Source organism: Perognathus longimembris, chromosome 16 (assembly GCF_023159225.1).
Source record: "Perognathus longimembris pacificus isolate PPM17 chromosome 16, ASM2315922v1, whole genome shotgun sequence".
NCBI classification, from domain to species: Eukaryota; Metazoa; Chordata; class Mammalia; order Rodentia; family Heteromyidae; genus Perognathus; species Perognathus longimembris.
The window spans coordinates 34,787,792-34,812,538 of NC_063176.1; the positions used below are offsets into that span (position 1 = coordinate 34,787,792).

Sequence of the window (24,747 nt, forward strand, 5' to 3'; positions counted from 1 at the left end):
AAAAATGGGTTTTTGACATTTTCTGATATATTTATATTGTCTCTCCTGCGAATGGATGAATCACAATTTTGAACTTCAGCAAGAGACAGGATCTTGAAGCCACACTTCGGAGAAAACAAGTTAAATGCACTGATCCAGTGGAAAGATGGCCAAGTGGACTAAAGCATATATATTCTTTTACATTTTCATTTGTCTTTTAATGGCAACTGTTTTTTTTACTGGAAGCAAGATAGATGAAGTGGTTAATGATCTTTGTACATCTTTGCACTAAGATACTAGTACAAAATGGTAGCAGAATGGAATTCACCTGAAGGCTAGAGACAATTTGTTTTATTTCACACACAGGCCAAGTATGCTCAAGAATAAACATGTATCCTCATACTCCTGTTAAGAGCAAGACTGCATTTGCCTAATTAGGCATAGTCATGATTTTGCACATACTCTTGTCTTTGGCCTTCATACTTCACTCAATCTCTTTCTCTGTGCCTAGTACACAGGAACTAAAAAAAAAATTGTTGAATGCCATACAAAGGTCATTTTAAAATGTTCCATTTTTCAGTTTTTTATTTTCTAGTACAATATTCCTTGTCTCACATCTGTTTGTTTTTGTGATGGCCATACCTTATATAACTAGTGAATTAGGTAAGTAACTATGTCCAATATATGCCCTTACTAGCAGCATTAGAAATCTCCATGGAAGACTTTTAAAGTTTTAGAGAGGTACTAAATTTTCTCTTCAGTCTTTTCCCTTAAATATTTTGGTTCTTCTCCAAAAGAAATGAGATTCAAAAAATGGCTTCTCGGCCTGGGAATATGGCCTAGTGGCATACAAGTGCTCACCTTGTATACATGAAGCCCTGGGTTCAATTCCTCAGCACCACATATATAGAAAATGGCCAGAAGTGGCGCTGTGGCTCAAGTGGTAGAGTGCTAGCCTTGAGTAAAAAGAAGCCAGGGACAGTGCTCAGGCCCTGAGTTCAAGCCCCAGGACTGGTGAAAAACAAAACCAAACAACAAAATGGGCTCTAAATAAGGATTTTCATATCCTAGTTTTATGGCACTTTAAGTTCTTAATTACCTTGACCAAAGACTTGTATGTCCTTTTAGCTTAACTTACAAAAATGAAGTTCACTTAGAAGATCTATAAATGTTAGAAAAAATTACTTACTTATACTCATTGTTAATATTTAATGTGTTTCTTTTCAATATTTTTCCCATGTATATAAAATTGGGATTATTCTGATTACCTTGTTTTTATACTTTTACTTAAAATGGTCCTTTTACTTATTCTCAAACATATTTTCAAATTAAGATACTTTTCTCATAAAAATATTTCTTGGTCTCTCATCCTCCCCAAACTGACCAGTAACAATTTCAGCCCCTAGATATGGACTCTTAGATTTTTCTCTATCGTAAGCAATTTGCCAATATTATTAAGTATTCTGCAAAAAAAAAATGTTTCTAAGACTACACTACACAGTAATCCTCCTTGCCTGTGAGATATCTGTTCTAGGACTCCCAGCTGATGTGTGAAATCCTGAAACATAGCAACCCTTGTACATGCTGCTTCTATGATAATATCTAAATTATAAATTGAGCATGGAAAGATTAACAACAGATTAACATCAGATAGAACTATAATAAAACATATTGACATTCTTGCAGGCATCACTATTCTTGCTTTGTCCAGGTGGCATGGCCCTTGTTTTTATATATATAAATATCTCCTTTTCCTGCTGCACTTTAAGGCATCCTGTTAGAAGCTCCTTGAATTTTAGTTAAATCCTGTTATTAAGCCTGTCCCTTTTGTAGGTTGTGAAGTTGAGCTCAGCCAATGCCAGCAGAGGGGCAGGGCCTGATGGGTTTGGGATAAAAAGAGAGTGCTTGCTTGCCAGAACTAATTTCTTAGTACATATAAACAATACATTGATTCTAATACAGATGATTTTACTTTTAGATCTATTTTTAAACTTCTATAAGCCTCTATTTTTAAATCATTTATATTTTGCTATATCATTTCTGTTTCTAATTTTCAATAGGTTTTGAATATGGGAAGAATTATGCTCCTCCTAAATATCAAATTATTTTGAATAATTACTTTGGTCTAGATCTTTATAAGAAGAAATTGTAATTCCTACAAGCTTAGTATAAAATTCAACTTGAATTGCAGTGGAGGCTGGATTCACTCTCCAGCAACACACATAACATATACACCACACAATTTAAAATGTTAAGTAATTTAGTTCTGTCAATAGTACAAAAGTATCTCTTAAGGTATATAGCTTTTTAGATTTGTATTTAAGCAAACATGTAATATTCTAACAGCTTATTAATAACTACAATTTGTTTTTGTAAAACCAGGAAAACCTTACAAATGAGTAAGCATATCAACATGAATGACAAACTCTACTTAAAAATACAGACATGACTCTAAATTTAGGGAAAATGTATCAAAATGTATCAAAATACAATTTCATCTTTAGTACATCTTTAGTTGCTAAAGAAAATGTATGTTCAACAAACATTAATTAACCCGAGGCAAAAGTCCCAAATTAATGAGTTACTCTTATGTATTTATAACATTTATTAAGGGAAAAAGCATCTTGAGGGACCAGAGCCATCTTAACTTGCTAGTGAAACACAATGTAACAGAAATGAAAATTCTCTTTTTTCATAAAGTCTAGGGATGCCAGTATAAAATGCAAATATAAAGGCTGCCAGAACAATCCTCAATATAAATGCCTTCCAAAGTTCCATTTCAGACATAAGATGAGGGACTGAGGGAGACAATCTTTGAATCATCATTTTACCTTCAATTCTTTGCTTCACTGACTTCGGACAGTCTGGCAAATTGGGGGTCAACACATTTAAAAGAAATGCTGCCAATGCTTGACAAATGCAATCTAAGAAGATAATATAAGTTCCAAATGCCTGTGCAATTTTCTCCAGTTCCCAGCATTCTACTACAAAAAGGTATCCAATTTTAAATTTAATAGTATGATTTTAGCATAAGCATTATTCAAATTATGAGGTAATTAAGACAATATTTAAACTATATGCCAAAAATCTAAAGTCTTACAGTATTTTGTTATTTTAGGCGATTTGGATATACATGAATTTGGGGGATGTGGTACAGATTATTTTTGGAGAAATTTGAAATTATGTTCCAGTATGGATCTCCTGGGCTTAGTGTATGCTCAGGAGACTGTCTCTTGGAAACTGGATGCTGCTGGCCATCACATTATTTCAATTACTAGTTCTCTAATTCTTATCTCCTCAATGCCATAGTCAAAAAGATGGACCATCTTCTATAGTTGGGGCTGCTATGTATAATTTATTAGAGAGCTATTCTCAGCCAAAGCTAAAAATAGGCGTCACACCTTTGATAGTTGCTAGATTTTAGATTAGGATAGATAAGCAGGGGTAATAGATTCTTGATTGGTCTTCCTTTCTTTCCAACATTACTTTTGTTATTTTCCAACAAAGAATATTTTCCTTGAAAATATTAAAACTAAAAACTAAAGGACTAAGGGCATGGTTCATGTGGTAGAGCATGAATGAGTATGAGGTCTTGAATTCGATGCCCAGTACTATGCAAAACTATATGTATAGGGCTGGGAATATGGCCTAGTGGTAAAGTGCTCACCTCGTATATATGAAGCCCTGGATTTGATTCCTCAGCACCACATATATAGAAAATAGCCAGAAGTAGCGCTGTGGCTCAAGTGGTAGAGTGCTAGCCTTGAGCAAAAAGAAGCCAGGGATAGTCTATGTTCAATCCCTGAGTTCAAGCCCCAGAGGATTGGAAAGAAGACAGCAACAAAGGAATTTCAATTATTATTTAAAATTGGTATGATTTCAACCAAAGTAAGGTTAGAAAATTCAAAGAAATATAAGGAATTGGCCATTTGGGGAGGAATAAATTTTAAGAATACCATTTAGAATAATGTCTACACATCAATTTTTAGGTCTTAAAAATAAGTTAGTTGTCCTTATCTGGTGATGTGAGTTTTGAAGAGTCATTTCACTTAAGGGGAGTTGGATATAATGTGAGCTAGCTGCCTCACGTTACCACATAGGAAGTAGCAAGTAGCCAGTGGGATGGGGAGAGAAGGAAAGGGCAGGACCCATATAGAGATCCAGGACAGGCAATTGTAAAGGTTTGTTGTTTTGTTTTTTGGTTGGTCCTGAGTCTTGAATTCTGAGCTTGGGTGCCGTTCTTGAGCTTTTGCCTTTTTTCCTCAAGGCTAGTGCTATACCACATGAACCACAGCTCTACTTCCAGCTTTTTAATTTTTGATGCATTCATTAGAAGTAAGAGACTCATGGACTTTCCTGCCTCAGCTAGGATGGAATTGTGATCCTCAGAACTCAGTCTCCTGAATAGCTTGTCTTACAGGAGTGAGTCACAACTGCCTAGTTTAGCTTAGCACTTTTACATCTTAAAAAATAAAACTGGAACGGTACTTTACTTAAGATGCAAAACTTGCAAGGAGAATTGTGGGTTCAGTACCACCCTGGACTTCATGGTGAGTTCCACACCAGCCTGGTCACCTTTCTAAGATCCTGTCTCAAAACATAAACAAACGACTTCAGCAGCAAAGTATTTTCTGTAGGTTAAAAAAAAAAGCACAATATTAATTTTCACAATTTTCCAGTAAATGACATCGCTAGATCAAAAATGACCATAGCAAATCCTTCAAACAACTATTTAGTATTGTGTTTCTATCATTACAATTTGCTATCAATTCAAACTTCCATATCATCAGGTTGAAGACACTGTGCTCCTTCGTGTGTACCAGGCACACGCAGCAGAGAAAAATGGCAGCCACTACTCTTACAGAATAATGCTCATTGCTTCGGACACTTTAAAGTGCATAAGAGTTTTAATGGAAACAAGTGCAGTTTTCCACTAAATTTTCAAATTATTTAATTGAATGTTTTTCACTTTGATCCCTTATAGTCATTACAAAGCTATTTACATAATATGTAGGAGCAAAGATGTTATGCTAAATGCCCATTTGTAACTACACGAAACTCACAAACACACAATTGACCATGACATTACAAAACCACAACACAAGTTTCCGTGTAAGAGATTTACTTCTCTCAAACAAAACAAAACACCCCATGGTTCAGATTTACATAAGTAGTGCTTCCTCTTAAATAAATTAAAAATAAAATGCTGCTGCCTGCAAAATTATAAATATTTCGAGTCCATCTTGCAGAAGGTTAAAATGCTTACCTCCTAGTAAGTAAATATTATGGTAATGAAGCCAGCTAGCTGGGTGGGAAGGAAGGAAGGGAAGGAGGGAGAGAGGGAGAGATGGAGAGATGGAGGGAGGGAAGGGGAAGGGAGGGAAGTAGGAAGAAAAAAGGAAGAGGAGGGAGGGAGGGAATAAGGAAGAAAAAAGGAAGAGGAGGAAAGAAGGGTCAGATGTTGCACTGACCCACAGAAATATCCAAGGTTACTTTATGTCTCTTACCATTAGAAAAATGAACCAAATAAGAGGGGAAAAAAGAGAAAAAAAATTACAAAACGGTAACTACTGTGATTTAGAAGAAAAGAGGATAATGAAACATCTTCACTCAATTCAGTAACTAAGCCATTTCTGGAATGAACATTTGGATAGGAAAGTACAACTTTCAGTGCTCAGGCCAAAATTACATAGTAGGCAGAAATAATTTCCACATTGGATAAGGCAGGCCAGACCTAAAAAACACATTGACTATTTAAAAACCATATACCAAAATGTAGCCAGAATAGTTAAGATTACTGGCAAAGCCTGTACAGTGAAATCTTTAATAGAAACAAAATTTAAATGTTGTAGTTCTGTGGAATCCACGTACTTCTACCACTATAAAGAAAGGAAACACGATTGCAAGTTAGAATATACACTTGTTAAACAAGAAATTGTGAACAATTCAACCAAAATGTTCTCTATTGAAGCATAGAAACATGATTAGAAGAAGAGTTTTAGTTCTGTGGCCTATTCAACTGCTTGTTACATAAAATATTTCCTCCATCTTGAAAAAAAAGACTTCCCAATGGTGCTGACTCTCCTTCAGTGTGGAAAGAAGTAGGAAGTGGCTCCATGAGTGTGTCTCTAGAGCCCACCGAGGTGATTCATAGTATTTCCAAATCTACATGCCGAATTTCAGGATTTCGTTTCTAGAAGAAAAAAAAAATCCCCTTATAATTCATATATAACAAAACAAAATTTTGCCTTTCTTTTTATTTCTTTTTATCAATAGAGTCACCAAAAATATATGGTCAAACTATTTCACACTGCACAGTAGCAAGAGACATATCTGCTTAAGAAAAAGGAATCAGTAAATACAAAGCCCACTCCCCGAGTTTACTTGGATATAATACAAAAATGATTAAGAGACAGAAGGAGTAGTTCAAGCACTAGGCAGAGTTTAAACCCCAGTACTGCCAAAAAAAAAAAAAAAAAAGGCAACCCCTCGAAACAACAGTGCTTTAAGAACCTAATACACGCTAATCACTGGAAATATACTCTTTTGAAATGAAAAGAAAATCTCTGCAAAACAATACTAACCCAAAATAAAAAATTCCTAACTCATTGGTATGTTTTAGTAAAAATCCATATAGTCTTGGGGAAGGCACTGTGCTATATAAAGCTACGATTATTAAATAAGACTCAGCCCGAAGGGACTGACCATTCAAGGAAATGACAGGGTTCAGAGCACAACTCACTTGGTAGAGCACTTGCTCAGCATGTGCAAGGCTCCAGGTTCAATCCCCAGTAACTAAACAAACAAAGAAACTTGTAGCAGGAAAATTCCCAACTCTAGGGAAAAACAAGAAATCCAAATAAAGGAGGCATACAGAACCTTAAATAAACATAATTAGAAGAGACCCTCTTCCCCTATTATAGCCAAAATGCTAAAACTACAGAAGAAAGAATACTGAAAATGGCAAAAGAAAACCACTAACTTACTTATAAGGGCAAATGCATCAGAATTACATCAGACTGCAAAATAGGAACCTTATAAGCTAAGAAAGCATGGAATGACATAGTTCAAGGTATGGAGGTAAGTAACTGCCAACTGAGATTATTGTATCCAGGAAAGTTATCCCTTAAAATTGCACAAATAAAAGCAACTCATGATCACTAAGAAAGCACTGCAGAAGATACTTGAAGGAGCCCTACACACAGATGAGAAAGAAGAGTCAAAAATATAATAGTTCAGCCAAAAAAAAAATACATTCCAGAAGAGAACTAGATAAATGAGAAGGAAAACCAGTAAGCTCCTCTATGAAAGAAGAGAACAGAAAATGAGGAAGGATAAAAAAAGAACTTGAATCTGCCAGAAAAAAGTTAGAAATAAATGAAAGTAAAAATAAAAGCAATGAAATTATAGAAACCAGCAAATAGCTCTCAATAATAACCCTAATAACCCTGAGAATAATGACTTTGATTTCCCAAGATGCAGATGGGATGACTGGATTAAAAAGACCCAACTATATCTTTTCTGCAAGACAAACTCACTGACAAAGATACACAGTGAAAGGATGGAAAATGACTTCCAAGCAAGTGGAAACTGAAAGCAAGCAGGAGTAGCTATACTTATATTTAGCAAAGTAGGCCTCAAGCCAAAACTAGAACATATAAGGTCTTAATATATTAATACATAGAAAAACTCATCAAGAAAACAAAACAACTGTGAATTTGTATGTACTAAACATTGGTGTACTCAATTTCACAAAACAAATACTAATTGAAATGAAGGGACAGGTAGGTCCAGAAACAATAGCAGGTAACTTGGCCCCACCTCACATCAATACATAAAATATTTAGACAAAAAAAAAATAACATTTTGGAGTTAAACTGTACCATCGAGCAAATGGACTTAAAAGATACCTACAGACGATTCCATCCAAAAGATAGAGAACATGTATTCTTCTCAGTAGTCTCAGGTAACTTTCTCCAAAATAGATCACATTCAAGGCCATAAAACAAGTCTTAACAAGTCCAAGGAAACAGAAATGATTTCTTACAGCTTATCAGATTACAGTGGAATAAAACTGAACCTCAATCACAAGAGAAAGTACAGAAACTACACAAATACATGGAAATGCTCTTGATCAATCAGTGGGTCACTGAAGAAATCACAGAGAAAATCTAAAATTCTTAAGAGTCAAATGAAAATATAACATCAGAACCTGTGGGATGCAGCAAAGATCATTCTAAAAATAAAGTTTACGATACCTACACTAAGAAAACAGATCTCAAATAAATAACCTAATGAACAAAACTCTTAGAAAACAAGAGTGTGACAAACCTAAACCTCAACTTAGTAGGGAGAAAAAATAATATTCAGCCCATAAAATGGAGACTAAAACAATAAACAAACAATGAGGTATATACATGTATTAGAACTAGGGAAGGGAAAGGGAATATCAAAATCGAGAGACAAAGGATAAAAAGACAAATGACTCCAAAAGCAATACTTACAAAACCATTTGGTGTAAACCAACTGAACAACTCATGGGGGAGAGGGAAAGGGGGGAGGGGGAAGGGGGAGAAATGAGGGAGGAGGTAAAAAACTGTACAAGAAATGTACCTACTGCCTTACATATGAAACTATAACCCCTCTGTACATCACTTTGACAATAAATATTCAGAAAAAATATTTAACACATACACATACAAAAATTTGGTATTGAATTTTGGAAAAAAAAAAGAATGTAAGTCAGGATACAATGGGGATAACTGCACATTATTACTGTAGCACTATTTATAATAGCCAAATTATGGAATCAGCCCAACTGTCCATCTGTTAACAGATAAATGAGTAAAAAATGTGTATATAAGTTGAGAATGTGGCTTAGTGGTAGAGTGCTTGCCTAGCATGCATGAAGCCCTGGGTTCAATTCCTCACTACCAGATAAACAAAAAAAAAAGCCAGAAGTGTCACTGTTGGCTCAAGTGGTAAGGCGCTAGCTAGCCTTAAGCAAAAGAAGCTCAGGGACAGTGCCCAGCTCCTGAGTTCAAGCCACAGAGCTGCTGCCCCCCCCCCACAAAAAAGTGTATATACACACATATGCATACAATGGAGACTTTTACAGCCATAAATAAAAATGGTATGTCATTTTTCCTTCATATTAAGTGAAATAAGCCAGACTAAGATAAATACTATACATTTTCATGTATATGTGGACTCAAAATCTAAAGAAAGAAAGAAGTAGCTAGGGACATAAAAAGGGGAGCTTTGGATATGAAAACAGCAGGGTGAACTATGTTTTTTAAAAATGTCAAGAGGAAACTATTTGGAGGAAGAGCCAGAGGTAGGAAGGGAAAAAGACAGTTGGGGGCAGAAAACAAAGTACACCAAATATATGAATGAATAAGTCTTCATAAAACCCATTCAAAAGTATTTTGCAAAAAAAGTTAAGAGTGAACATGGTCATGTATGTAATCACCATAAAGGAACTACTTTCTCTATACAAATAATGTATGCTAATAAAAATCTCAAAAGTGAATTTACTGCTTTGGGGGGTTGGTGGGTACTGGGGTTCAAACTCAGGGCCTTGTGCCTCATCTACCACATAAACCATGCCTTCAGCCCTTTTAGGTTTAGTTATTTTTCAGAAAGGGTCTCACGTTTTTTTCATCACCCTCCTAATCTCTACCTGCTAAATAGTTGGGATTACAGGTGTGAGCAGTGCTTGGCTCTTTGGCTCTTCTAGTTTTGCTTAGTTTAGTTCGAGTACCATGGCTTGCTTGCTCAGGGTGGTACTCTACCACCTGAATCACACCTCCAAAGTCCAGTATTTTTCTGGTTAGTTGGAGCTGGAGTCTCAGGACTTTTCTGCCCAGGCTTGCTTTGAATCATGATTCTCCAAACTCAGCCTCCTTAACAGCTAGGATTATAGTCATTAGCCACTCTTTGGTACCCTGCTTTCCTAATTTCTAAAATCAAAATTTCAAAGAGATATCTAATCAAATTTGTAAAACATATGTGCATAATGCAAAGTATACCACAAGTCTGTTTAGTGAATTAAATAAATCGGATTGATGTCTGTAGGGGGGGAGCAGAGCTGACTTGAATGTGCTAAGTCCCCACCCCACCCACAGAAAGGAAAACAAGTGTGAACATGGTGAGCCTGGATCCCTATGTTTCTTAGAACTAAGTGCCTGGAGTTTTAGAGTTTGAAATACAGTAAGTTATAGTGTTAAAATTATAGCAGCTTCTAAACCCTGGTGATGACTCCATGCTAGAGGGCTGCACCCCCCACCCGTGAGACTAGTTCCTTGTAGTTTGACATTTAAAAATATAGGGAGCCCTTGTTCCTCTCTGTACCTTGGTAGCAACCATGGTAACAGACAGTAAAAAAAAAAATGATCATAGTCATAGACTATAGAAATAATCATAATAGTAGTTATAGGAATGCCATGGTAACTGTCGGGTTGGTTTACTTATGATTGATTACTGGATTGTTTTAGCCCACTCATGCTTGCTTAGTGATAATAGGGAAACATGGTAGCAATTGTTAAAATAAAGTCAGTACTGGGTCAGCCTGACCACAAAATTCTGTGTCTGTAAACGGCTTGCTTAACCCATTTGTGACTTGCCCTACTCCCTGTGTTAACCCCCTGCTTCAGTGCTACGTGACCACCTTCTGTAGAATGCAGTTTCTACCTATATAAACCCCAGCTCGAGGACTGTTGGGGGTCACAGTTACAGTTCCCAAGTCTGTGCTGCATCCCTGACCAGTCAGTTCATTTTTTACTTCCCCAATAAATCCATCTTTTTGTTTGAGACTGTCTCTGTGTTGAACTCCTGGAGGGGCGTGGAACGCCCTCCCCCAGACCCCATAACAATGTCCTTAAAAGTCAATGTTTAAATATTGAAATGCACTGCATCATTTAAGATGACTTAATAAAACTCACTCAAAGCAGTGGGATAGAAAGGCCAGGGAGGGAAACATGAGAGTAAGCACATGTGAAATAGCATTGTGAATCTCTTTTCAACAATTAGCATATACTTTAAAAAAATAGCTAGGCACCAGTGGCTCACGCCAGTAATCCTAGCTACTCAGGAGTCTGAGATCTGAGGATCATAGTTCAAAGCCAGCCCAGACAGGAAAATCCCTGAGACTCTTATCTCGAATTAACTATCAGAAAACTGGAAGTGGTACTGTGGCTCAAAGTGCCAGAGCATTAGCCTTGAGATGAGTTCAGGGACAGCGTTCAGGCCCAGAGTTCAAGCCTCATGACCAACCAACCAAAACAAAAGACAAGAACATCAAACAGGTCTTGTCAAGGGTGAAAATACTTGTGGTAGGGGAGAGAATGAAAACCAAGAGGGTAAGAGAATATGAATATGGTCAAAATATTTGCTGAGAATGGTTTTGGAAAGAGCTAAAGGATGCTAGAGAATGACAGAAGGGTGAGTGTGATAGACACACCCATGCATATGTGAACATGTCAACATGAAACCCCTCTGTACAACTAATTGATACTAATTTAAAAAGTAAATTAAATAAAAACTCAATGTTTATATCTAATAATTTTGTCATATAGAACAGAAAAATCAATTATTTTCATCTAATTATTCAATGAATATTTTGGGGATATACTATGTCTAATGCCCTGAAAACTGGACTATTATACCTACCACAGGAAGTTTTATTCCAACACTTATACAAAGATTAAAAACCAAATGATCTGACTTACTTTACAATGCTGCAGATTGAGATTAAGAAGATGCAATTAGGAAGATGTGAACATGGAATCAAAACTACTGGGTAAGCCTTTTTACTTATAAGGAATTTGTGAGTGTTATGTCAGTTTTCCACTGAATTAATTCCAATATAATTCATTTCAAACACAAAAACCTTCATGGAGTGACAGAAGGGTCTACCACCACAATGATATGAAAAAAAATTGAAGTTACAAGATTGAACGTCTTTCAAATAAGGTATTTCACAATTTTGCACTCATTTATTAATTTCCATTATAAGTTATAAAAATGGAAAGTTTTGAACTGTAATATCAACATGAATAAAATCATTATTTGAAGTACTTCTATTAATTGACCAGATATCTAGGTTCTTAAAGAAAATGTCATTGAGTAGTTCCATTGTTGTGCCTTGAATATTTAACAAATTAAGGAATGATCAACATCTGCTAAAGAAAAGTATACTACTTTCAACACACAAAAGATGTTAAAGAAAATTTATAGGCTTCATGCAAACAAACCAAGCTTAAAAGTCATTAAACAGCAATTTGAGAGTAATCAGACATTTTTAAGGCAATTTCATCATTAATATTTCATTTTATTTATTTTTTAAATTAAAAATATTTTTTTTTGCCAGTCCTGGTGCTTGAACTCAGGGCCTGAGCACTGCCCCTGGCTTCTTTTTGCTCAAAGCTAGCACTCTACCACTTGAGCTACAGCGTCATTTCTGGCTTTTTCTATATATGTGGTGCTGAGAAATCAAACCCAGGGCTTCATGCAGGCTAGGCAAGCACTCTACCAGAAGGCCACATTCCCAGCCCCATCATCATTAATATTTCAGTAGCATAAATTGCAATAATAACTAACTGAATAAAAAAATTTTTTAGAGTTTTTCAGATATTCCTTTTTTTTAATAAAAAATTTTAAATACCATTTATCGAAATGAATTACAGAAAATGGAAACTTTTTTTTCAGTAGTGGTTGTGATGGTGTTTGTTTTTGATGTTCTCTTTTGGTCTTTTTGTTGGGGGGGGTGTTAGGGGAGACAAAGGAGGGTTAAAAGTGAACAAATGCAACCATGGTATTCAGTTATCCTATGTGGAAAATAATGGGAGGCAGAAACTGGAGGAAAACAAAAAGAAGGGGTGACATTATCCAAAAAAGAAATGTACTCAATACTTGACTTATGAAATGATAGCCCCTCTGTATAACACCATAATAATAAAATTATATTAAAAACAGAACTAAAATATAATGTCAAGTGGACTAAAAGCAAGAATATATATATACATATATATCTGTATATATATATATATATATATATATATATACATTCTAGGTTTCGTAACTTATGGCTAGTGTCTAGTTGCCTTCACTTTCTGTATACTTATTTATACTTCAAAATACTTATTTAGAAACAAAAACCCTTAACTCTTTTAGAAACTAAGCAGATAAACTGATAATTTAACCAGGCACTGGTGGCTAATGCCTATAATCCTACCTACTCAGGAGGCTGAGATCTAAGGATTGCAGCTCAAAGCCAGTCAAGGTAGAAAAGTCCACGAGGCGCTTATCTCTACTAAACTACAAAAAAAAAAAAAATCCCCAGAAGTGGAGCTGTGGCTCAAGTGGTAAAGTGCTAATCCTGAGCAAGTTCAGGCATATCCTGAGTTTAAGCCCCAGGATCAGTGCACATGCACATGTGTGTGTGCTTGCATACACACACACTATAGAATTTAGAACTGAAGAAGTTCAAATCATGATTCCACAACTTTACTGAATAAGTTATCTAAACTCCCTAATCCAGTCTTTTTTGGTCTACTAAGGTATATGAGTATGTGTGCACTAATACATTAACACAGTGCCTAAAGCAAATTAAGCACTCAAAAATTAATTGCCATTATCACATTATTATGAATGCAGCTTACTTTCAATTCCTTCTCAAGTCTATCCACTTCAGCTCCTAAAGTATCAATAATATTTTCTCCATGTTTAAGCATAAAAGTCTCTAGTTCTTCAGGAGTTTTCACTTCTTGAATTTCCTACAAAGAAAAATAAAAGCAGAAAATAAAATAAAAATTTGAAAAATCACAGTGGCACACTGACAATTTTTTAAAAAATTTAGATCATGAAATTTAATGGAAGATAAAAACGTTAGACCTTTGACAGTGGAATTCAGATTTTAGAATATTTGCATAGATTTCACAACTTGAGCATGCACAGCCATTGGCTACAGAAGAAAGATGGTAAATATACAAACTTACTTGCAGCAACTGGTCAAAATCTTGTTTTTCCAAATAGGATCTTGTAACAACTCGTCCATCAAAATCAACTTCTGCCTTAAATCTTACTTTGCCTAATCCCATATCTGTGGCTTTAACATCATGGATTGCCCTGCAATCAGTGACAATGCATATAAAAATTATATGCACATACATACATACATATATACCATCTAAGGCACAGGGTCTAGAATTCTTTTTCCCCCCCGCCAGTGATGAATATGGACTATGATGGTGAAGCCAGTAAATGGCAAAGGTTCACTGTCCATTTAGGATTTTCTATATAATGCCATAGGAAAATGTGAATTTACCAAATATGGTAATATATACATAAGTAATAGTGGCATGTACAGAAAAGATAGTAACTAAATTTCTATCACAAAATGTTTCATGTCCTCTCACAAACATTTGCCTCAAATAGCTGTTAATCAATTTTCTAAATACTGTTTGCCAAAATTTGTTGTTTTAGAGTATACTAATCACTTTTTTTTCCCTTTAGTTCTTAGGATTGAACAGAGGGGTTCCTGCCTACCAGGCAAGTACTCTCACAACATGTATATTCATTAGCATCTAAAATCTTCATATAACTGCAAAACACTCTTACAATGGGGGTTAAAAACAACTAGCACATAGGATTGATGAGGGGACTAATGAACTAACATACATAAAATGCTTAATATCATACCAACTATAAGGTAAATATTTAATAAGTGCTTTCATAATATATTTTACAGATGATAAAGACAGTGCCAAGGAAGAATGAATGATTTGCTCAAGCTAGTACACAGATTTGTTCAGCTACTACTAGACATCCTAGCTCTATTCCCACCCTAGATCTTCAGACACCCAAGCCTTGGAATCTTTTCTATTACTCTGCTTCCCAGAACGACAGATGCTCACATATACCTGCTTTTTGCCCCTACTCCTTAACTCTCAAGAATACAACTCTAAGAAAACTTGAAAATTTCTCCTTTCCTATGATTACCAATATATCATCTTTCCTTAAAGGATATATAAGAAAAAAAATAATAAATCACTGAATCCGGAGAGCATAGAGACATACTGAAAGAACAAGGTTAAGTAGACTCCAAATACTATTAAAATATTTGCCCCTTGGAAGTGACACTGTGGCTCAAAGTGGCAGAGCACTAGTCTTGAGTAGAAAAAGCTAAGGGAGAGCGCGCGGAAGGAAGGAAGGAAGGAAGGAAGGAAGGAAGGAAGTTGCCAGAGCCACATGGCCAGTTGTGGGTAATCCTAGTTACTGAGATAGCTAAGATTTGAGGATCACATTTCAAAGCCAACCTGGGCAGAAAAATCCCTGAGATGGTTATTGCCAATCAATCATCAAAAAGCAAAAATATAGGGTGTGCCCAAGTGGTAGAGTTAAGCAAAAAAAAGCAAGCAAGAGCATAAGACTCTGACTTCAAGCCCCAGTGTTGGTGTAAGCGTGTGCATAGGCACACATAGGGATGTTAAAGCAAAGCAATACTGTGAACATCTGTACATCAAAAACTTAGGTAAAGTAGGTTAGGCACTAGTGGCTCACACTTGTAATCCTAGCTACTCAGGAGGGTGAGATCTGAGAATCACAGTTTGAAGCCACACCGGGGAAGAAAGCCTGTGAGACTCTTAGCTCAAATTAACCACCCAAAAGCCAGAAGCAGACCTATGGCTCAAGTGGTAGAGTGCTAGCCTTGAGTAAAAACCTCAGGGACCATACTCAGGTGCTCAATTCAAGCCCCAAAATTCGTGCGCACATGTGCACACGTACCCAAACACAACTAAAACTGAATCTATTTTCAAAAATATATAAATTGTATTAACTTTGAAATAATTTCTCCATATATAAAAATTTTTATGCTTTATTAATTTCTAATTGTGATACAAATAGAAGGGAAATAGATTCAATATTAAATGATCCATCTTAAATAGCCAACTATATTATAAACTCCTGTCTCAGTATATCATCTGGCTATGTCTTATAAAAGTTATACAAAATTTAAAAGGGAACTAATAAGGAGCTCCTAAACTTGCTTTCTTTCAAAGTAAGAATTTTGAAACATATGGAGGTTCAATGGTGAGAAATCCAAAATTTCAACTAAGTTTTTGTAATCCTGGAGTAAGACTGACCTTACTGATGGGTCATTCTCCAGGAATTCAGTAAGACACTGTACTTGTTCTGGTTGGATGGATCGTCCCAAAAGTGCTTCTGTGTTAGTGTAGATGAGGAATGCTGAGACCACGCCTAACAAGGTGCCGACACCCAAAGAACCTAGGCTGTCATACAGTGGATTGCCTAAATAAAACACACAGGGAGTCAGTGAACTAACATTTTCTATTATTTCAATGAGTTCTAGAAAGCACTCAGAAGTTGAACTTTTAGAAAACAAGAGATTTGAGGTATATTCCCAATTCATTTACTTTCTTTAATGACTCTAACAGATTTACTATACTAGCAAATGGAAATGAATACAACTTGCTTTACATTATCTAAGTTTGTTATGCAACTTAATTCTTCTATCTGGTTTTTACATAGATAAGGATTACAGCATTTTCAGGTTAGACGTATCATGTAACATAATGGTATAACAGAAATTTCAGTTTCTTTCAGACATATCACTATCACATTTGTTAACAATATTATACTTGATTTTTTTTTCTTTTCTGTTTTAGAGGGAAGTGATAGGTGCTTTTTGAGACAAGGTTTTACTATAAAAGTTCAACTGAAGTTCACTCATTAAAGCTCAAAAGTTCTCTCATATTATTATAATAAACATATGAAGTTACTAGGCTAAATATAATCTTAAAAGTTCAGAATTACACATTTTAAGTCATAGCTAGAAAGGTATAGAACATTACAGAAATATTTCACTAATACCTTTATTTGTAAGTCTAGATAAATTTCTAATTCAGAGAAATATGAACACTTTTGGAATTAATAGTTACGTTGATTCAATAACCAAAGACAAAAAGTCCATATATTAGAGAACAATGCAAACAAATCATCTGTAAGGTAGGAAGTAGTTACCTGTTACAGAAGTAAGGCCCATGCAAGAAGCTGCTATTATTACTCCCAAGACTGCTGCTGTGTCCTCCAATAACACAACATTTGTACTAGGATCTCGACTCTCCATTACTTAATAGTTGGGGAAGAGATTAAAAAAAAAAATCTGAAAACTTGATACTATCAGAAGATATTCTAATAAGTATGTGAAATCAAACTATAAGGCAAAAATGACATATCATAATATTTTAACCTTCTTTGATGTAATTTTTAAATCAAATGTCAGCAATAACTGCTAGAGAAACCCAAATTACTTTCTCAAGTTATATAGGCATATGTAGAAACAGAGTAGTTTACATAAGTGAAATTCTAATATCATCTATCCATAAGCTCAGGTGTACTACTACTACATTTCTCTCTCACACTCATTTTCTTTCTTTCTTTCTTTTTTTTTTTTTTTTTGCCAGTTCTGGGGCTTGAACTCAAGGCCTGGGTACTATCCCAGAGATTCTTCTGCTCAAGGTTAGCACTCTACCTCTTGAGCCACAAAAGTACTTCTGCCTTTTTCTGTTTATGTGGTATTGAAGAATTGAACCCAGGGCTTCATGCATGCTAGGCAAGCACCCCCGACAACTCAGCCACATTCTGGCCCCTGTATTTCTCTTTTTAAAGGGGTTGATTTATTAGACTCATATGGGGAAGATATATTTTTGCACTCCTCTCTTAGTAACAAAGCAATAGCAATAGAATATTTTAAGCAAATAAGAAGGAAGATTAGCATGTGACTTCTAAAATACATACCATACTTATAAAATGACAGTCCTTTGGCCTGAGCACTCCTACGAAGTTCATTTATGGCAACAAGAAGTGTTGCTGAAAAAAAAAACAATTATCAACAAGGGAAAAAGTTCACGCATACAAACTGTAAAGGTGGCCTGTCAAAACATAATAAGCTTAACACTTTAATGCCAGCATTGGTATAAGGACAAGTTCTATATTAGTTGCTAATATTAAAATTCTAATTAGTCATTTAATAAAATGAGTCTTAATTTATTAAGCAGTCACTATTAGGCAGGTACCTCACTAAACCCAAACATTTTGACCTTCCTAACCTTTTGATGCAGGTAGGGTTACCACCATTTTAGTCTATCAAAGATGAAGGACTCCATAAATATATACAATCACAATCTGTCAATTTAAAAATTATATTAAAAATTTAATGTAAAGAAAGGAATACCATGCATAGAAAACAGCAATGTTTCAGGGTACAGACTATATAAAAAAATGAATTAGGCAGTTTCATATTAATATTAGCAATTATGGCATAGTATTGCTATAACTATATATTTCAGAAACTTAAAAAAATCTTAATGTAAACAGAAATAGGCTTATTTTGAAAACCAGACTTTAAAAAACTCAATATAGTTATGCTTTTATGCTCTAATTCCGTGTTCTTAGCGTTATGATACTCAAGAACAAAACATGCCTTTTCTCTTGTCCTCATCTGTCACAGCACATTATACAAAGACTTTTCTCCCTAAACATAAATCCTTTCCTTTTTCTCTCCACTTCCTTCTTTTTTCTCTTTGTCTTTCCTTTTCTTTTCTTTTTTTTTTTTGGCTTGAATCTCACTATGTAGGCCTACACTGGCCTCAAATTCACAATCCTCCTGCCTCTACCTCCTGAGTGATGGAATTACAGGCATGCAAACCATATGTACCCAGCTGCTCCACAGTTGTTTTTTTCCTAATAGAAGTTAGCAAACCATAATTAATGGATAACTGAATATACAGCACTTAACTGAGAATAGAGACTTTGTGACAGTACGTACCTCCTTCAGATACCAATGACCCTGCTAATATGCAATAAGCCTAGAAAATAAACATCAAAATAAAGCATGAGAAAAGTATTTTACTAAAGAATCAAAATTGCTTATACATAGGTTGTTACTATCTGAGACAGAAACATAAATCTAAGTCCAAATCTTAGATAATAAGAATTAATGGGAAAGTGCTCAAATGAAGACAATGAGATATGAGCCAAAATATTTGAGATCTGTGGCTGTGGCCATGGCAATGAAGATGTATACCCATACTCAAGCAGCTTCTGAATTTTGTTTGGATTTCCAGCAGCAAGAGAATCCAGATTCAGAAAAGTAACCAGGAATACATATAGTGACTTTAGTATCACCAATTTCTTACATTTTCAGGACACTTAGACAAAAATGGCAAATGAAACTTTAGTCCAAATGGGTATACAAAGGGTCTCACTATGTAACTCAGATGTCCTGAAGTCTCTACATAGACTAGGTAGGTCTTGAACTCCAGATCCTCCTGTTTTAGCCTCCTCCTGATGCTGGGATTAAGTTGTAGTCCCAGGCTAATTCTTAACATGTTTAGAGAAATTCACACAAACATCTATAAAATTTTCAATACTTTTTTTTTGTAATCATAGTCTTTCCTGAAGCAAGAGATTTGAAATTTTCTGTTTGGGAGGTCTTGCAAGTTAAGTGATTTGACTAATATACACAACTGACAGAAGAGCAACAGCAGAATACAAGCTTTCACTCTCAGTACTAGGCTGTCTCCATGTAATCTTATAGCTAACCTGAAACCAATTAATTATTTAACATAGAAGCTAAAGTTCTCAATAACTCTTTAATCCTTTCACAGTGTTCTTGATTTAAGATACACTTATCACTCAATGAATTCCAAAGTAATATCTAATAAACATAAATTAGGTTATGGTGTGTTGAGCCTATTATTTATTTAACAAAGGGGAGCACATCTAATGGAACTCTGTTTCTAAAAGATGCAAGAGCTCTTTAAAGTTTTAAAACTTACACATGATAGATAATTTAACTATTTAATCTAACTTCAGGGACTATTCTGCCTCTGTAATGCGATGTAAAAATTAGGTGAGTGCTAGAACTATAAAGGAACTGAGCCTTTTCAGAATACAGGGAATAGTTTGTTTTAATAATATGAAATTAGCCAACAAAAACTATAGGAATCTAGGGGCTGGAAATGTAGCTTAGTGGTAGAGTGCTTGCCTAGCAGCATGAAGTCTTAGGTTTGATTTCTCAGTACCACATAAACAGAAAAAGCTGGAAGTGGCACTGTGGCTCAAGTGGTAGAGCACTACCTTGAGCTGAAGAGCTGAGGGACAATGCTCATGCTCAGAGTTCAAATCCCATGTCTGACAAAACAAAACAAAATAAAACAAAAATAAAAATATAGGAAACTAGACCAAGAGTTGTGTGCCATGCTGGGAGGCTGAGAGAAGACAGTGAGTGCAAGACAAGCCTGGACTATATAGTGTCTTGTCTCAACAGAACAAAAACAGAAGTAAAATCCAGGTGTGGTGAGACATGGGTGTAATAATGGCACTCATGAGGCCGAGGCAAGAGGGTTTTGAGTCCGCTCTGGGCTATGTAGTGAGACCTGTCTCAGAAACAAACAAACAAAAAAATGCGATAAGCCTAGTTTAATAGGCTTGATATTATATAGTTACATAACAGGATGCTAAAATTACACCGATTCTTTCCTATGAATCAAAATAAGAAAAAAAAATACAAGTATCCTCACATTGCAAAATGGCGTGTTATGATGGCTGTTAAAGCTTTCCAGTGAAGATGGCCCCAGCCTGGCACCTCTATCCACTCGCCCTAACATTGCACCCAGGAGAACATTGAAGAGAAAGCGGAGGTCAAGGTAACCCAAAGTACACATTTTTTGGTGGATCTCTCAAAACTGCTCAGAAACAGAGTCTGATGCAGGAAATGCCACTGATGTTGGCTGTGTCCCTTTGTTTTTGGGAACACAAGACCCAGACATGGAGTCTTGAATGAGGACTCTTTTGGAAAGAAATCAATAGTCCAAAAAAAAAGCATTCTTGCCAAATGTGTCTGAGATACAGAAGTTGACAAGAGCTACTGTAAAAGTAATTGTTAAAAGAGCTAATCAGGGGCTGGGGATATGGCCTAGTGGCAAGAGTCCTTGTCTCGTATACATGAGGCCCTGGTTCAATTTTCCAGCACCACATATGCAGAAGTGGCGCTGTGGCTCAAGTGGCAGAGTGCTAGCAAAAAGGAGCCAGGGACAGTGCTCAGGCCCTGAGTCCAAGCCCCAGGACTGGCCAAAAGAAAAAAGAAAAAAAAAAGAGCTAATCAGAGCAGTAAGGCCGTGTAATCTTCAAGAAATGCCCGTGAAAGGAAACGACAGCTTCAAACATCTTCAAAGACCAGTGGAAACCAATGCAAAATAAAAGTGTGAATTAGTACTTTTTTCTCTTCTATCCAAACCAAGGACACAAGGTAGAAAACTGGAAGTCTTGGACACAACAAAACATGATGACCCTTCTCCCCTATTCCCATCCCCCCAGTGCAGACTTCCTATACAAAGGAGGCCTCAAATGAGAAGAAGCTTTCACTTTAAAAGTGGTTCCAACCTAGACTAATGACACAGGACTAGATACTGTACTTACTGGAATGAGACTACTTTTGGAAATTAAAATTGAACAGGGGTCTTTTTTTTTTTTTTTTTTTTTGCCAGTCCTGGGGATAGAATAGAACTCTGGGCCTGGGTACTGTCCTTGAGCTCTTTTTGCTGAAGAATAGTGAGTGCCACAGGTCCACTTCTGGCTTGTTCCATGATTAGAGATAAGAGTCTCATGGATTTTCCTGCCCAGGTTGGCTTCCAACAGTGATCCTTGGATCTCAGCCTCCTGAGTAGCTAGGATTACAGGTGTGAGCCACTGGCAGCTGACAGAGAAGTCTTGCTGTTTTCCAAAAGCAGTTGAAGAAATTCTTAAGACAATGCAACATTTGAATCAAGTAGGTTGTGCTTAAGAATTGTACTTATAGGGCTGGGAATGTGGCTTAGCGATAGAGTGTTTGCCTAGCACGCATGAAGCCCTGGGTTCGATTCCTCAGTACCACATAAACAGAAAAAGCTGGAAGTGTCACTGTGGCTCTAGAGGTAGAGCACTAGCTTTGAGCAAAAAGAAGGAACTGTGCTCAGGCCCTGAAACCCAAGCCCCAGGACTGGCAAAAAAAAAGAATTGTACTTATAGAGATCTTCCTATATCATTGAATTACATGAATCAAGAGCTCATGTCCAGTTATGTTCTAAACAAGAATAACTACAAGGGGCTGGGAATATGGCCTAGTGGCAAGAGTGCTTGCCTTGAATACATGAAGCCCTGGGTTCAATTCCCCAGAACCACATATATAGAAAATGGCCAGAAGTGGTGCTGTGGCTCAAGTGGCAGAGTGCTAGCCTTGAGCAAAAAGAAGCCAGGGACAGTGCTCAGGCCCTGAGTCCAAGGCCCAGGACTGGACAAAACAAAAACAAAAACAAAAACAAAAACAAAAAAAACAATAACTACAAATATACAACCCTATGTTACACAGTTGGGAAGGCATATTTCTAATGCTCTCTAGTACCAATACTGGACACAATCAGGTCATATTATATCAAAACCAAGGGAAAAGAAAACAAGAGGATCACCCATAGAAGTGATTCCATTGGCTGAGGGTGAAGTAGTCCCATGACTCCATGGTACCAAGACAGTCCTGCACCCATCATGAAAATACCAACACCACTAATGAGTGAAGAAATATACCGCATATTTGAAAATCCATACCTGAAAAATTAAAAGAAGGTAACAGTTTATAGAATAAAATGGTTACTTTTATAATATGCTTAATCAATCTAGGAAAAACAAACAAAATTCTAGGACTATGAAGACAGATTTATATTTAAATAAAATGCAAGTGCTAAGTTCAAATGTAATCAGAGAAGCAAAGTAGAAAAAACTGCCAGTTATTTAAAAATAAAAAAAACTTAACCAAATATTTAATTCAAGTATTTTAATCCCTTTTATGAATGGCTTAATTTGATTTAGTAAAGCTATTTTTCTATTATGTTCCATATATAGGTAAAATTAATCTTTTAAAAAACTACATTAAGATGTTTAATGAATGGGATAAGATTTAAATTTCCTCTTATTGCAGCTCCTGAGTATTTTTGGTCTTGTGGTGTAGCCCATCTATGATTTATACTACCTAGGATTTGGTATTTAATAGTAAACAGTTAAGCACATATAAGTTATTGCTGGTTCAGAATAATTTAACAAGTAGCAACTGTCAATTTTCACTAAGATGGCCAAAACAAAATCTCAACAAATTTTCATAATCATCTTTAGTCAAAAAGAACCATTTAAGTACAAATATAGTATCATTAATGCAATTAAAAATTTAAAAAAAAAGAATCATTTATTCATTAACACAATTCCTGGAAAATTTATCCCCAAGCCCAAAACACTATCTATGTCTTGTTTGATACCGATCAAACAAGAATTCTTACTATTAACTATTTTTTAAATTCCTTTATTTACTTATTTATTTATGTTTTGACAAGGATGTAGACTTGTCACAGACTTTTAGATGTGAAAATGTTTTACCAGCTTAACTTAAAAACAAATTTCTTAACCTTTTCCCTAAAGAAGTATTGGGCATATATTTAGGCTAAAGTAAATTAATATCTAAATTATGAGGTATTATGAGGTTCTTGAAGTATTTGTTGGTTATTGAAAAAAATTAGATCTGTACTGTCAAATATGCTGTCACTAGCTATATGTAGCTATTTGTATTCAGTTATAAGAAAATATAGTCTAAAATGTATTCAGTCACAACAGCCACATGTCCACAGTTCAGAAGCCCCATGAAGAATTTTTTACCCTCTAATTTTAAATCTTTGATATATAAAACTAGTTAGGCATAATTAGTAAATTAGAAAAGGAATGTATCTCTTCACTAGCTTGTTGAGATTACAAGACATTCAAAGTATGTTACTACTTATAACAAGAGCACCCTGCTTGCAAGTTAGGAAAGGTACTTAGAAAGCATCACGTTGGATACCCCACAGAAATGAAATGAGTCTTAAGGTTGGCCAAGTTCTATTAATGAAGTTAATTGAAGTCATGATACATGCAGATTTCAGACATTTTAGATAGTTATAATAGAACAATCATAAATATCTGTAAGAGATAATTGATATGATTCAAATTAGTATGTCTTTTTGCAATAGTACTGTTGTATCCAGGTCTCAGGCTTGGCTCTTAGGTGCTCTACCACTGAGCCATGTCATTAGCCCATTTTTGCACTAGTTATTTTCTTTTCCTTATTTTATTAATTTATTTTATTATTATTATAGAGGTGATGTACGGAGGGATTACAATGACACGAGTCAGGTAATGAATACATTTCCTGTCTGCAGTGTCTTCTGTTCCCTCACTCTCTTCCCAGTCCTTCCCTCCTGCCTACACCCACGAGTTGTATAATTCACTTTCATCTGTGTTCAGTGAGCTCTACTGCTGTACTTTTTCACGCTTTTCCCTTTGAGTTCTGGACCCTCTCCCCAACCCTCCAGATGATGTACACAAAATTATCAAAAACTAAAAATAAAGAGGAGGGGGAAAAAAAGAGGTCTCCTGTTTTCACATTTTGGAATTCATTTCAGTATGCATATTATTTTATATAAATATGAAAAAGTACTTGGGCATTTTGCCCTTGTGTTTCTCTCCTAAGAGTATCCTCATTGGGTCTCATTGTATCTAGAATCCTGTATAAATTACTATATGCCAGTGCATTTTAGATCTAATTTCCGCATATCAGAGAGAACATGTGCTGTTTGTCTCTCTGAGCTTGGCCTACCTCAATAATTTGTTCTAGTTCCATCCACCTCC

The 24,747-nt window shown here is 35.6% G+C and overlaps 1 protein-coding gene across 2 annotated transcripts in view; it reads right to left on the reverse strand.

Annotated features, from left to right (window-relative positions):
* Positions 1-5,391: 5,391 nt before the first annotated feature.
* Positions 5,392-24,747, reverse strand: part of Slc30a9 (solute carrier family 30 member 9) — a 50,940-nt gene continuing 31,584 nt past the window's right edge. For both annotated transcript variants that reach the window (XM_048363849.1, XM_048363848.1), the window contains exons 11-18: positions 22,509-22,644; positions 18,830-18,869; positions 17,800-17,871; positions 17,023-17,130; positions 16,125-16,290; positions 13,977-14,106; positions 13,641-13,754; positions 5,392-6,172 (exon numbers count right to left, since the gene is read on the reverse strand). In XM_048363849.1, coding sequence (XP_048219806.1) covers positions 6,128-6,172; positions 13,641-13,754; positions 13,977-14,106; positions 16,125-16,290; positions 17,023-17,130; positions 17,800-17,871; positions 18,830-18,869; positions 22,509-22,644 — 811 coding nt within the window. In that variant the 3' untranslated portion in view covers positions 5,392-6,127. The remainder of the gene's footprint in view (positions 6,173-13,640; positions 13,755-13,976; positions 14,107-16,124; positions 16,291-17,022; positions 17,131-17,799; positions 17,872-18,829; positions 18,870-22,508; positions 22,645-24,747) is intronic.